Source organism: Amblyomma mixtum, chromosome 5 (assembly GCF_055824585.1).
Source record: "Amblyomma mixtum isolate Tamu chromosome 5, ASM5582458v1, whole genome shotgun sequence".
Taxonomy (NCBI): domain Eukaryota; kingdom Metazoa; phylum Arthropoda; class Arachnida; order Ixodida; family Ixodidae; genus Amblyomma; species Amblyomma mixtum.
The window spans coordinates 75642547-75656363 of NC_143016.1; the positions used below are offsets into that span (position 1 = coordinate 75642547).

General features: G+C 45.3%; 1 protein-coding gene across 3 annotated transcripts in view; it reads left to right on the plus strand.

The window, feature by feature from the left end:
* The window catches only part of mute (gon-4 like protein muscle wasted), a 44994-nt gene that overhangs the window by 24438 nt on the left and 6739 nt on the right, over positions 1-13817 (plus strand). For 2 of the 3 annotated variants that reach the window (XM_089545171.1, XM_089545172.1), the window contains exons 16-22: positions 282-566; positions 4287-4424; positions 6423-6575; positions 7443-7624; positions 9541-9766; positions 10411-10542; positions 12680-12753. In XM_089545171.1, the coding sequence (XP_089401297.1) occupies positions 282-566; positions 4287-4424; positions 6423-6575; positions 7443-7624; positions 9541-9766; positions 10411-10542; positions 12680-12753 (1190 nt within the window). The remainder of the gene's footprint in view (positions 1-281; positions 567-4286; positions 4425-6422; positions 6576-7442; positions 7625-9540; positions 9767-10410; positions 10543-12679; positions 12754-13817) is intronic. The other variant, XM_089545173.1, reaches the window with a different exon arrangement.

A 13817-nucleotide genomic window follows, 5' to 3' on the forward strand; every position in this document is an offset into this window, starting at 1 on the left:
CTCTGTCAGTTCTACCTTTTCTATGGCTGATATCTGACGTGTCTTGGCTTAGTGGAGTGATTGGGGGCTAAAGTGCCAGATCCTCGCATCAGCTAGCCCCAGCTTGTCCTGATTTCTTTATGTAGCCCAGCAGCGAAGCCGTGACTAGGTCTAGCATGCCGGAACACACTTTTATCTGAAATTTTTCGGTGCTCTGCTCTGTTTTGGGATGGCATGTAGTTGTGCCTGGATTCAGTGTGGCCATTACTAAATTGTGCATTACAACTTCCACTGACTGGTAGGTGCAGAGCAATGGCAGCAACAATGTGCCTGACGCTGCCTCATCAGATGAAGCCGCATCCGAGGCCATTGATGCACCAGAGCCCGCACCAAGTGGGGCCACATTGCCAGCGGGCACATCGGAAGAGGCCGAGGACAATGAGGGAGACCTGGCTGCATTGATGGCAGCCAGTAGCACAATTCTTCGCCGCAAGCAGGCCCTCAATCGCAAGCGCTCACGGCAACAGAAGGATGCGGAAGCCACCCTGCCTCTGCTTGTGCCTGGCCTTGTGGATTCCGACCCATTGGTGGGTGGATGAGCGAGACGGAAACGTTCGTTCTGAAGCCACGGTAGCTGCGTTCCATGGTGAATTCCACTTGTTGACCTGGGTTGGTTCAACCCTCCAAGGTTCAAGTGCAGGTTCAACCCTCCGTTAAGAAAAGAAAGTGTCCTGCACCCTACCACAGCGGAGATCTTTGCACAGCTGGTTTCGGAGGGTCCACTTAGTTTAAATTGCAGCACATCCTGGTTGCGCAAACTGCAGCTAGAAAATTTTCAGTGTTGAATCTGCTAGGATTGGCATATTTGGTGGCACAGATGTAGTTCTGGCTTAGTGGTTCTTCTTTTGGGTCCTGCTCCGGCTCTGCGGAAATGCAGCCATCGTCTGAAGCATGAAAGTGTGGCACAGCCATGTTGCTATACTTCCTTGAAGTTGTGTGATGCTTTTCCGATTTGCTGCAGGGAAAAAAATTCAATTCACTGCAAACATACTGGCCCTAAAACAGCCGTTTGTTAATGTGAATCCGTTCTGGAGTTGTCATTGACAATTTATAGTAGAGCTATAAACAGCCACTCCAAGTCAACCAGTGAAATTCACCATCAGTGTTTATGCTATGAAGCAGCTCATGATGTCGGCGCACTAAGAATCTATGTGCAGATCTCTTATGATAAGCAGCTAGTGCAAGTAGAAACCCGCTATAGTAACTCGCATACAATAAATACAGGCAAAGTGAAACTGCGGTCCCATTTTGCCTTTCATAGACGACTGCACTTTTTTTTTCGTTTATAGTAAGAACATTTTTAAAAAGAAATGGTTGTATTGTAAAGAGCGTTTGGCCATGGCGACGTACTTCTCTCGGAATGATGACACTGTAGCACGCACCTAGTTTAAGACATCTTGGACCTACAGGCACGTAACGGCATAATGCAGGGCCAACAGAAATCAGTTTAGGCAGATGAAAAGGAATAAAGATAGTAGGAGGCAAATGGATAACGAAGGCAATAAAATGGCATTGCGCAATATGGTTTGACTACCAGGTTTGTTAGGTGCGAGGAAAAGCCTACTTTTTGAAGACCTTTGAGGCCGTGAGGCAAGGCATGCAGTGCACATGGAAACAAAAAAAAAATGGCTGGCAGTTCAGCATTGCTAAGTATGAAATAATGCGCAAAGCATGGTTTAAGGCGGAAGCCTTTAATGCCTCATCATTGTAAGCAGGAGTTGTCGACAGAAATGTCACGCTTTTCAATTGGTCGAAATGGTCGTGACATCACAGAGCGCGAATTTCAAACGGGGTCAATTGTACTTTGGCTAGTAACCATGCAACCAATTAAAGGGATGGTATAGTGATGCTTCAGGTAAGTGCGACTGAGTTTAGTTAATTGCTTACTTAACCAATTAGCCTAATTAACATTTCTAGTCAGTCCAGATAAATAAATAAATCCGAGTAGGAAATTGGTCGAGTTGGGGAATCGAACCAGGGTCTCCGGAGTGCAGAGTGCGAGACAAGCACTTTCGCCATGCCAGCTCGCTGGTTTGGAATGAAGGAAGGCGTGTCTAGTGAATACAGTCGATTCACTCCCATCTTCCTCCCTTCCCGTTACAGGGAGGTTCAGGTGTTCAAACCTCAGGTGTCCACCTGAGGTATGCAAGACAGATACATTTCCTTTCCTCAAAAACCAATTTACCCATGAGCAAGGGGTAGAGTTGAACAGGCGATGGCATTCTGTGGACTCCCTGGCAGCATTGCAAGACGCTGCCACGTTCCACTCGAAGCTTAACATCTTAACCACACTTCAGTGACACAAGCAGCTACACCGCGCTTGAGGCTTTCGCCTCACCGCACTTTAGGTCAGCAAAGTACCCCCCTGAATTTTTTTTTTGTTGGTGGATATCAGGTGGATATCCCCATGTATCTCAAAGTGGGATTGAGGTGTCCACTGACCTAGGGAGCCAATTAGGCACCTTTCCTTTCCTCAAAAAGGGTGGAGGGGGGGGGGGGGGGGGGACGCTTAATTGCCTCAACTTGTAGGTGGACCCTGCCACCTACTCCAGCCCAGTGCTATTGAGGTGTCCACTGACCCAGTGAGCCAGTTGCACTTGCTACTCAGAGGCTTCCCACGCGCAGAGTGCAGCTAGAAGTGCTTTCGCACTAATATGAAAAGCTGACTGTCAACATAGAAAGAAAATGGCGTGGGCTACTGAGGAAGGGAAGCCTGCAAGGGAGCAGTGATGAGTAGGGAAAGGAAAAAGGGGGGCGAATGGTTGCAGCACTGAGCAGTGCGAAGCACTAAGCAGTGATGACAAGAAGCGGAAGCATGGTGGCACTGCGTTGTGAGCTTTACTGCACTCGATTGTTTCACAAGCTTTTCTTTTTTTACCATTGCCTCTTAAATTACACTGAGGCTGCAGAAGACGACACCACATTCACGCAAAGCTTTGGCTTGCATATGGACTCTATGCCATGTTGTATTTGTGCAGATATGGTATTCCACAAGACTTCGACAAAATTGAAAATGTTAGAACACAGAACATGATAACTGAAAATAAATCAGTAGCACGTAACGGAATGATTAGAGCAAGATGGCAGGCATTTCCAAGTGTTTCTTTTCTAAATTTAAACTGTGCTTTTGCTCAATCAGTGACAGCTCTTCTGGGCAATGTAGTGAAGGCTACACGGGCGGAGTGTCTTTAACAGTGTCATCTCTCCGAATGGTTCAGATGCACATCGGTGCACCAGCTGCTCGGCACATTGCTCTTTCCTTGGCACATTTCGCTGGGGCAGCTGACACCATGTATGGGGGCTTCTTGTAACTGGACTTGCCTAGAAAATTCGTTGTCATCACGAAAACTGTTTATTTCCTTGACTTTCAATATTGAAAGTTGGCAGTTGTGTTAGAAATATGCCTTAAATAATAAATATTAACGGCGTACTATGTTTTAAAAGAAAACAAACAAGTTTAAGTGGGGACTATAATTCGATAAGGTTGTATTTTGGCTCCATAGCTGCCACACCGTTCCCAGAAAAATTTGTCGTGGAGTATAGTAGTCAGATTACCAGACAGCATCCTCAGAGCCATGGCATCGCCAAACAACTGTTATAGCAAAGACAGGTGATATAAGTAAAGATTTTTGCTGGTCCAAATGACCTTACTGCAAGGGTTTAGATTAAATATGGGAAAAGTCGTTCATCTCAGTGTGGTTTGACACCAGCCATGAGGTCCACTGTGCAGGCATATTGCTAGTAACTTCAAGAGTCAGTCATGAGTATGGTTGCATTGAAATTTGTGATTCTGCTGTAGTTGGAGACTTACACAAAACGGAGCAGTCTTAAAACGGTGCTTCTTACATTTGGTAGTCCTGCATCCTGTTGCATCAGCACACTTTGTTCTGAAGAACAGTGGCCCCATGTGCCAGACAGCAAGCTAAATTTGCTTCTTTGTGATTCAGTTTTTGCCTGCCACTAGCTATACTGGCAGGTGGTCTTGATAGTTTTCACTTATTCTGTGCCTGGCCTTTTCTGAATTTTTTTCTAGCACAGGAAATTTTACTCGGTGTTTGACACTGAAAGTGCATCTTCTTTAATAACATCAATAACACTTGTGTTAATTGTGCTCTTGTAAATTGTATGTTCCATCCAGTTTCTTTTTTTCAGTTGCATCGAGCCATCTTGTACGTGTTATGTTGACTCATTTATTCTCCTTTTTTTTTCTTCCTTTTCTCTTTTTCCCGTTCATTTACACCCGTCAGAAAGAGGAGCGTGAGAACCAGTTCACACAGCAGTATTTGAATCGAGTGCAGGAAGCCCTGAAAGATGATGACACTCGCCACGAAAAGTTCATGTGTCTGCTGAACAAAGCCATGAGCGACAAGTTAAGCCCTGTACAGGTACCAGTGGCAATTTTTCCTTTGCTTTACCATCCATCGTTTCTTGCACCAACTTTTTCCTGGTTCAGTGCATGAATCGCAACTCATGACTGCAATGAACCAAGTGTCATGGCGTGCTTTCTGCATAGAGGAGCTTACACATTTTGCAAACAGCCAATGAGACATGTGTGCCAATGGGCCCACCCCCACAGCTTTTGCAACTTTCGTAGGGCAGGAGTACACTAAGGGGGACTGAAGGCACCATTTGTTGAAGCTGCAAAATCTGTCAAGCACTAAAGAGCCATCATGTGTGGAGATTCCTTCCACAAAAATTATTCAAAAGAAATTTCTATTGGAAAAGTTATCAGCATTCAGAAATTGGCCCTCAGTGCCTTCAGGGCATTCACTCTATCCTCTCGTCATTCCTCCACATCAGAAGCCAGTAATTGTGCTTTGTATTTTCTTTCCTTTATCATGTGTGTAAGCTGGCTACTGTTGCTTTAGGGTGGTTCAGTTGGCAATCACCACACTCGATCGACTTGCTTTCTCTGCTGCTGAACTCTCATTAAGAGGGGACATGGCTTTGAGATCCCCCCCCCTCGTAAACATAGCAAAAAAAAAATATATTTTTGTTTTTAATTGGTGTATCCACATGTATGTCTCATTTTTTAAGCTGTCCCGTAGTTTTATTGCTGATATCAACTAGGAAGTGATCTAAAATATTGTTTCCAGAACCACAGCAGCTGTGCATTGCAGGGAAATGCTTGAATAGTAGGCGTTTTTCTCTTATGGTTTTCGGCCTAGATACTCACCCTGTGGAGGACATTTCTTCATAACTGTGTTATCTGTAGTGACTGATTTTTTTTAAATTTTTTTTTCACTTCCAGGTTCATAGTGCAGGTCGAGACATTCTTTGTTTTTCAAACTTCTAAATTTTAATAATCTTGTATGAAATTTTCTTTTCACTCTAGGTATGTCAGTGGACAGAGCGTCATGAAAATTTCAGAGCCACAATTCGTGCTTTGTCAAAAAAAAAATTCTAAAAATTTCTTTACCTGTATGTAGCATGCCAGTAGGAATGCAGTGAATGTTGAACCGGCCTTGTACCATATTTTTCTTTACTATATATTAGAAAACAATGTTATGGAGATATAGCTGTTAAATTATGTGAGAGTAGTCATAAAATTAATTCTAATATCCAAAAATCCCTTAACCTTACCTCAAACACTGCCTTACCTTAACCCATTAAAGGTGCACTGAAGAGGAATCTGAACTGGTCTTTTTGCCGCGGGAACTCGATCTACACGTTCCGAGCATTCTTACAAGCTGCAACTTATTGCCCTCTGTGGCCAATTTCCCTAATTAAATCGAATTAACGTCCGGCTCCCGCCTTTTTTTTTTTTGAATTCTTCTCGCAGGGTGGGCGGAGTCGACCAACGCGTGGAGTGCCTTTCAGCCAGCTCTGTGGAGGCTTTGCTTTCACTTTATTTTGTTTTTTTTTTATGTTTCCGTGAATAAATAGTTTCATTCGCAGATAATATAGCCACAAAATAAGCCCGCAGAAATAAAAATATGCACGGACTATTTGCTACTACGGATTAAAACGTATTACTCCGCCGATGGCAGAGCGACAAGCCTCCACGGGACTGGGTGAAAGGCACTCCACGCGTTGGTCGACTCCGCCCACCGTACGGGGAGAATTAAAAAAAAAAGGCGGGAGCCGCACGTTAGAGAAATTAGAGAAATCAGCCACACAGGGCAATAAGTCGAAGTTTCCAAGAATGCTTGGAACGTGTAGATTGAGTTCCCGCCGCAAAAAGACGAGTTCAGATTCCTCTTCACTACACCTTTAAGACTTACGTTAGTGATATGAAAGGATTTGAGCTAATACCTGCTACCTGTGTATGCTGATGCGCGAAAAACAGAAATTAATTGTATGCAAAAACTGATATAGATAATATGCTTGTGAACAGAGTGTGGCCATGTATCATTCTTTCCATGCTTTACTTTTTTTTTTAGCTGTTCAAAGGCATTGAAGAGCTTCTGTACGACCATCAGGACTTGGTGGATGACTTTGTGGGCTTTCTGCTGCCCGAGCAAGCCTTGCAGTGTGGGAAGCTCCTGCAGTACCTGACCTTCAGCAAAATACACCTTTTTCTTCGGAAACTGGAGGTGTGTAGGAACCTACTTTAGCATTTTTTGTAGCTGATAGTGACTAGTGTAGCTGAATGGAGTGGGGTAGTGAGTAATGAGATGTTACATTCTTTTCTTTCCTCTGTGCTTTTTATTGTTTTAGTCTCCTTATTTCTTTTTTTTTTATTGTTGGTGATTGTTGTAGTGCCTCCTATCACAGAAATCACACTGCTCTACATGTTTGACTGTAACTGTGACTTGTGTCTGACTTGGCTCTTGTTTTGTTTTTTTGTTGTTGTTGTTGTTTTCTTGCAGTATTGTTGCCCCCCCCCCCCCCCCTTTTTTTTTTAGAAAGCATGAGTGTAATAATAGCAATTGGTTACCAGGAAATCAAATGCACGGTAACTGTCTCGCTCGAGGTGAATGCCTAAAATAGAGGAGCTGCAGACCTTGCATACCTAGGCCCTGCGGTGACGGAGGCAGGTCTATGCAGTCCCTGGCCAATTTCTCGTACTCTGTGGGACCGAAAAAATGGTCTGAATAGCCATATTTTTCGATAAAATTCGCGAACATCAAAAAAATTACTTTGCTGTGAAAAAGTGGCTTGAAAAATTGTAAATTTCACCATTTGCCATGTCCCGCTTGTAAGCAATAACTTGAGCTTGTATTTGAGCCAGAAGCATGCTTTCGCTGTGTTCGTGCTGCGCTTCTCCGCACCACGCCTCATACCGTCGATAACGAAATGTGCAAAGCTATGCTGCGTCATGCCGCGAACCATGCCACAGGCCAATTCTAAGCCAACATGCCACGCTGAGGTAGCGTAGGATGGCAGCACCAATGGTCTCCGATGCACCGCATGAAAATGTGCACCTCTAGTGTAACGTTGTTGTTGACCTCGTCCAACAGATTCACTTGGGTCAGCAGCCCCAGCAGCTTCAGCGACTGATGCGCTCCCTGACCCAGCTTCATCGCCAGCCGCAGTTGAGTGCCGACTCCATCTATTCTGTCCTTCAGCCGCTGGTCCGAGGGCACAGCCATCTGATGGAAGAGTTGCAGCAGCTGCTGCCAAGTCAGGGTGTCCCCGAAAGGTGAGTGAGTGCTGGCGTTTTGACTGCTGCTAGGTGAATGGCCAGACTTTTGCACTACAGTGCATATTGCAGGAGCCTGGCAATAGCTGCCATGCTTTGCCGCATGTGTGATGAAAGCAATCTTAATTAAAAAAAAAGAAAAGCAGCACTGCATACAAGCACAGCTTAAGAGCCATCCTAACCCCTTCAATGTGTGGGTGCCTACATGAATATTGCAGGTGTGGAGGTTGATGCTATTGACAGCTGTTGCCGTAAAAACACTTTTTGTTTATGAACAACTGGCAGTGGGCAAAGGAATCTACTCCTTAAAGGGGCCCAGAAACACAATCTTAGTTAACTGTTTTGCCTGTTGATTGCATACAGTGAGTTATAATGGTGCTATTAGCGTCGGTAATACCGCGTATATTCCGTTTTTTAATATTTTAATATCCTCCCAAAAACAACTTCATGGCTCTGATGGTGTCGCCACACAGTGGCGGGTTTTTAGCAGCGAATATGACATCACCTGGCGCGAGCTTGATGATCGGACAAACGGTAAATATACAAATTGTGTGAATAAATAGAGACACATTTTGTCACCTGTCTGCGTTTTATATTAGATCAACAAAAACAACTTGTTTGTCTTAGATAAAAGCCCTGCAAAGCAAGTAAAATAAAAATACACCACCAGGGGCGCTCTGGCATGGAAACAACGCTGCCAGTCTCGGCAAGAACGAGTTACAGAGAGCAGGCAACCATGGAGTACAAACTTCCGCGACGTGCTCTGGCTGGCTGTTTTGATTGGTTGCGCCAGGTGCCGTCACTGGAAGAGCGAAATAGGAGTGGGAAGCCCCGCCGAAATCGAGTTGAGGGCAGCGTTTTGTTTGCTTGTATTTTGAAATTTCTTCACTGAATAACTCCCGTTCCTGTGCATCGATTCCTGTAATTCTTTTTAAGTCAGCATCTGTGTGACATAAAGAACCCACCTGAAGTATAGCTGGTATTCCCCCAGGCAGTGTTTCGCAGCCCCTTTAATGGTTTATTTGCCTAGTGCAGTCGAGTTATGGGGGCTGTGCAGCTGTTTTCCTATTTGTTTGCAGTTCAGAACTGTGGTTTTTCAGTCAAGGAACTTCGGATTGAAAGGTGCATTCATACATTACGCATGTCATCGCTGTGATCGATTTTAATCGTAGCAATACTCTTAAAAGGGAGGATCTGGTGATGAATAAACCCCCTTGTGCTCTAGCAAGCTTGCATGTCAAGCACTCCTGCGCGCTTTGACGGGATGAGTCGTGGCTCTGGCGCTTGTTGAAAGCAGTATTATTGCAGTTGCACAGTTATTGAACAATCTGCTTCGGAAAGCACCTCGTGCTATACTATTTGGAAGCGAACTGCGGCACCCAAGTGCCGTGCCCAAGTGCTGTGCGATGTCAGTGCCTGTTTAAGAGCCCCAGGTGGTCTAAATTAATCCAGAGCCCTACACTATGGCGTCCTTTGTAACCCATCTGTCACTTGCGAACGTTAAACCGCACAGTTTACAACTTTTTTTTTTTCCCCTGTTCCCGGAAAGTATGTGGCATGGTTCTTTGAGATAGAAGAGAAGGCAGTGAAAGAGCCATGAGGAGCAGGGAAGGAAAACAAGGGGGCAAACGGGCACAGAGTTGCGCAGCATGAAGTACAAAGCAGCGAGGCAAGAAGTCTCAGTATGGTAGCCGCTGTTGCACGAAAGGCCGCAGGTATTAACGCACACGATGCTTCCCACGGAATATTGCAGATTCTTTGTCTTTGGTTCGCGGAGTTTAAAATTTTCTGCCGCAGAAAATTAGGGGCCTCAGTAATGCCAGCATATTCCAACAGTGGCACTCGTTCCTCGCTTGGCCCTTCCAAAGCAGAAGCTGTGCTACAAGCTACACTAACTGGGCTCATTACTACTGCAGCCTGATGGATGACTTTGAGGAGGTGACGCTGCCTGATGAGGAAGAGGAAGAAGAAGAAGAGGACGCAGGCAGCCCAAAGGGCGCTGGCAGCAGCTGCGAGGAACTGACGCTGTCGCCGCCCAGGGATACCCCTGGCACCCCACAGTGCCCCTGCACGTGCCACCAGCGCAGTGCCGACCCACGGTTCCTCAGCCGTGTGCGTCACTGCACGCGCTGCGGCATCAAGGTAACTGCAGCACTCAGTGCCATCGCACTCCGGCCACATTCATTTCATCGTAATTTGTCAGTCTTCGTACTAACCCCATTTAATAAGGTAGCAACAAGCCAATGCATGCACACAGGCCTCTTGTTCAAGCCGCATGGCCTGACATGATTTGAAGGTGATCGCTTCAGGCTTAACCCACTTGGAATAAAGTGCTGTAGTGCAGTTTATTTTTGCGAAAAGCCTGAATGCAAGACGTTAGCTAGATTCTGCATGTGAAAAAACAAGCGCTCAGCAAGGTCACTGAAGAAAAACGTAGAAACATTGACGTTTCGAGATGCTTGATTGTTCTGTTGTGCAGCATCAATTTTAATGAAAAGTAAGTAACCACTAGGAAGAGCGGTAACTTTCAAATCATGTTTGATTACACAGAGCTTAAGTTCAGCTTCCGAGTTAACTTGGCATACCTCATCACTGTGTATATGAGAAGTTTCTATTCAGAAGTAGTGGTGACCCTCCTGGTGGTATGTGATGGCACATACTGCTTGTTTCATAAAGCACAGGTGTCTATATAAGTAGACGTGCTGTGCACTTGTCCAAGTATGTGTCTCTGTGTGCATGTGTAGTACTTCTGGGTTCAGACGGTTTTGGATTTGGTACTTTTGCAGTTTCTGGACGGCCGTGTGTTTCTGCAGACTGGCAAGGTTTTGCGTCCAGCCCGGGTGACCATTGGCAGACCACAAACTCCTGAAGCAGACACTGACAACTCAGAGGTTCGAACGTCGGAAAAGCATACCGAGGTAATGATGCGATACAAAAGCAAATTTTTAGCAGCTTTCTCTGTATGTTTATCTTGGCTTGCAGAGTGAAAGTTGTGAGGGGAAAGGCTACTGAGCAAATCTGGGTTACTCAACAAAGCCAAATCTGTGTGAGATGTCTGGCCTACAAGAATGTTGAAGTCATTCACAATAATGGATTGCCGAATGGGGCAGGAGCAAAACAACTTTATTTCTGAAATGAGCTGTGCATATCAGCATACAATAATTTTCACATTGGGCAAAATAGAAGTTACACTTGTCACGTTGAACAATTTTTTTATGTACCCAAATTTAGAATAGAATTCATTTGGGCACAGTTCTGTGGTATCACAAAATGTCAAGTGCCCGTAAACAGCTAGCAGCTCAGATGGGGTTGTCACGAGCTCTTTGATGCCTATGAACTTTCAGCTGCAGCCACAGTCCTTGCAGTGCCAAAACTCATTAGATGTAAGTGTGCCCCAGTGGATTCTTATGCAATCAAACCATGTCAATTCAACCTCCATTTATTTGGAAATTCGAACAGTCACAGGAGTCAGTCAAACAGCCATGCAAGTATGTGCCATCGGAAGCTTGTTTATTCGAACGCCCTGGAGCTGGATAACTTGCTGGATAATGAGCAAGTTTTTACTTTACTTTTTGGCATTTGTTTAGACCTCAGAGACTCTGTCCAGTGCAGTTTGCAGCTATGACCAGCAATGCAAGCAGAGAGGCATTAGTCTGAATAAACGCCCTTGAACAGCATAGTATTCAACTGAAGAGCACATCTACATCCGATGTTTGTCTGAACTGTAGTTGCATCATATGTATGCGTTTTGAACTCACGAGTCAGTGTGTTCCCAGAGTTTTCAAAGTGTGCTACTGTTTTACCTTGGCAAAATCACGAGTGCTCACTCAGGCTCACTCACATAGGCCGGACTCACCCATGACCTCACTCATTTAGGCTCACGACTCATTTGGGCTCAACCCTACTCATGACTCATCCGGGGTCAACCACTCATTACGACTCGCATCTCACTTTCACTCACAACCCATCTGGGCTGACTCACTCATTTCGACTCTCAACTCACCTGAACTCACTGAAGCATCGAAGTGGTACGCCCCGGAGCTGACCAATCGTGCTATAAAGGACCCCGCCCCCGCACAGCACATCCCTACATGACTCATTGCCACACCCACATAAACTAGCAATGGGGAAGGGACAATACGCCATCTTCCTCACTTCCGCAGAATCATCTTCTTCGGTCGCCCGCAGACGTCACTAAGCTGCCACGCCCTCAAGCGTCCTTGGTCGCGGCAATAAATCATTCCATCCCTCTGCTGTCAGTAAACAAAAAGGCAAAAAGAATCGAAGCGCACACCGTGTTTGTGAAAACACTCACCATAATCTGAGCCTTAGCCCGGGCTGACTCATAACTCAGATCATGATCTGAATGTGCGTTAGGGCTTGTACATGTGATTTTAGATTTTAGTTCTTGTTTTGGCTTAGTGGATTGTCCTATGTAGTCTAGTCTTTGTAACTGTGTACTTGTTAAAGGAAAAAGAATACGGTCACTGACCAAGTCAAGAATTTCTTGACTTGGTCAGTGACCAAGTCAAGACTCACTCACGACTCAGATCATGATCTGATGCAAGTCTGGACTCACCCATGACACAGATCATGATCTGATGCAAGTCTGGACTCACCCATGACACAGATCATGATCTGATGCAAGTCTGGACTCACTCACGACTCAGATCATAATCTGAAGGTGAGCCTGAGTGAGCCCGAGTGAGTCCGCCGATGTATGGCTACTGTGTGTCAAAAAAAAAAAAGATAGCTTATGCACTTGCCAACCATGTTCTCGGTAACAGGAAATCCTTCCTTGAACCCCTTGTAAACCACTAAGGCAGCACAATAAAAGCAGCTATGGCATGGTCTTTTGTATGCCTCAGATTGACAGGTCGTGCAGCATGCGTTGTTGAGATGTGCATGCATACTTGTGAGCGCACAGTTCAGTTTGTAGCAAGCACTTGTGTCATCAGCCTTTCTGCATCTTTGTCTTCTCTCGTGTTCAGTTTTAAATTTGATTGCCGAGGTGTATTATCCATGAAGTTGATAATCGTGGCTTGTTTAACCCAGTGTTCCAAGTCCAAGGCTGGAAGAGATGGAGATAAACCAAGCAGCAAGGAAGGACAAGCCATCATCTGGACACGGTGGGTAACAGTAGCTTTAAGCGTACAGGCGCAACCGATTCTTAAAGTTTGGTTGGTTTGGTTTGGTGTCTTGTTTGAATGTTGTGCACTCTACAAGCTACAAGCCACAGCACAGTGTGCATTTTGCAGGTGTTCTTGGCCACTTCTAGAATGTGAAGCGCAAGTTTATTTTTTGTGCTGGCAGTTGTCAGTGGCTCAAGCTAATTGTGGAGATGTCCACGTTATCTACAGCTGCTAGAGAAGGCATGCACTTGAGATGTCCTTTGTGTGCCTGCCTCTGATGGCAGGGCCTGTGCTGGTAGGCTCGCGCCGGCTAGATCCTTCTTTCTCATTCCACATTGCCATGATTATCTGCTCACGCCAGGGGCATTGTCGCCTGGGAGAGGAAGTCGTGCTATGGCCTTCTCTGTATTCGGGCAGTGTTGAGCGAGCACAGCATGTCGAAAGAGTGGCACCATATACAGTGTAATCCTCTTATAACGGTACCAGATATAATGACATGGCACTTAATGATCAAATTCTTTAGATTTATCAATTCTCCCATTGCCCCCATGTAAGAATAAACCATATACAGTCAAGCCCACTTATAAGAATACTGGTTGTAACAATATATCGGATATAACAATGGTCAGTCATGGCACCATCAGCTTTGCCATGTGTTCTATGGTAAAATAAACTGCTTATAGCAATGCTGTCAAGGCACATTATTGGTTATAACAATTAAATCTTGTAATTGAGTGTCAACCATTACAGAAAAAGAAAAACAAGGAAATGCTACAACCACACCAGCAAAGCTATGCTTACAACACAAAAGCACGCGCGTGTGAGGCCGACCAACGGACTGAGCCGGCGCAGCATGCCACGAAAGCAAAAGAACCCGTGAATGCGTTCCCCTGATCAAAAGGCCCATGCAAAGAAGAAAGTAGTGAGCATGGTAGGGAGCCTTGACGGAGCAGTCTGTTATTAACGTTTCTGAGGGGTGCGCCGCTCGCAGAAAAAAATGTGCAGACGCGTTTTTCTTTGTTTTTACGCTCTCAGCTGGCACCGGCAGCGCTTACATTGTC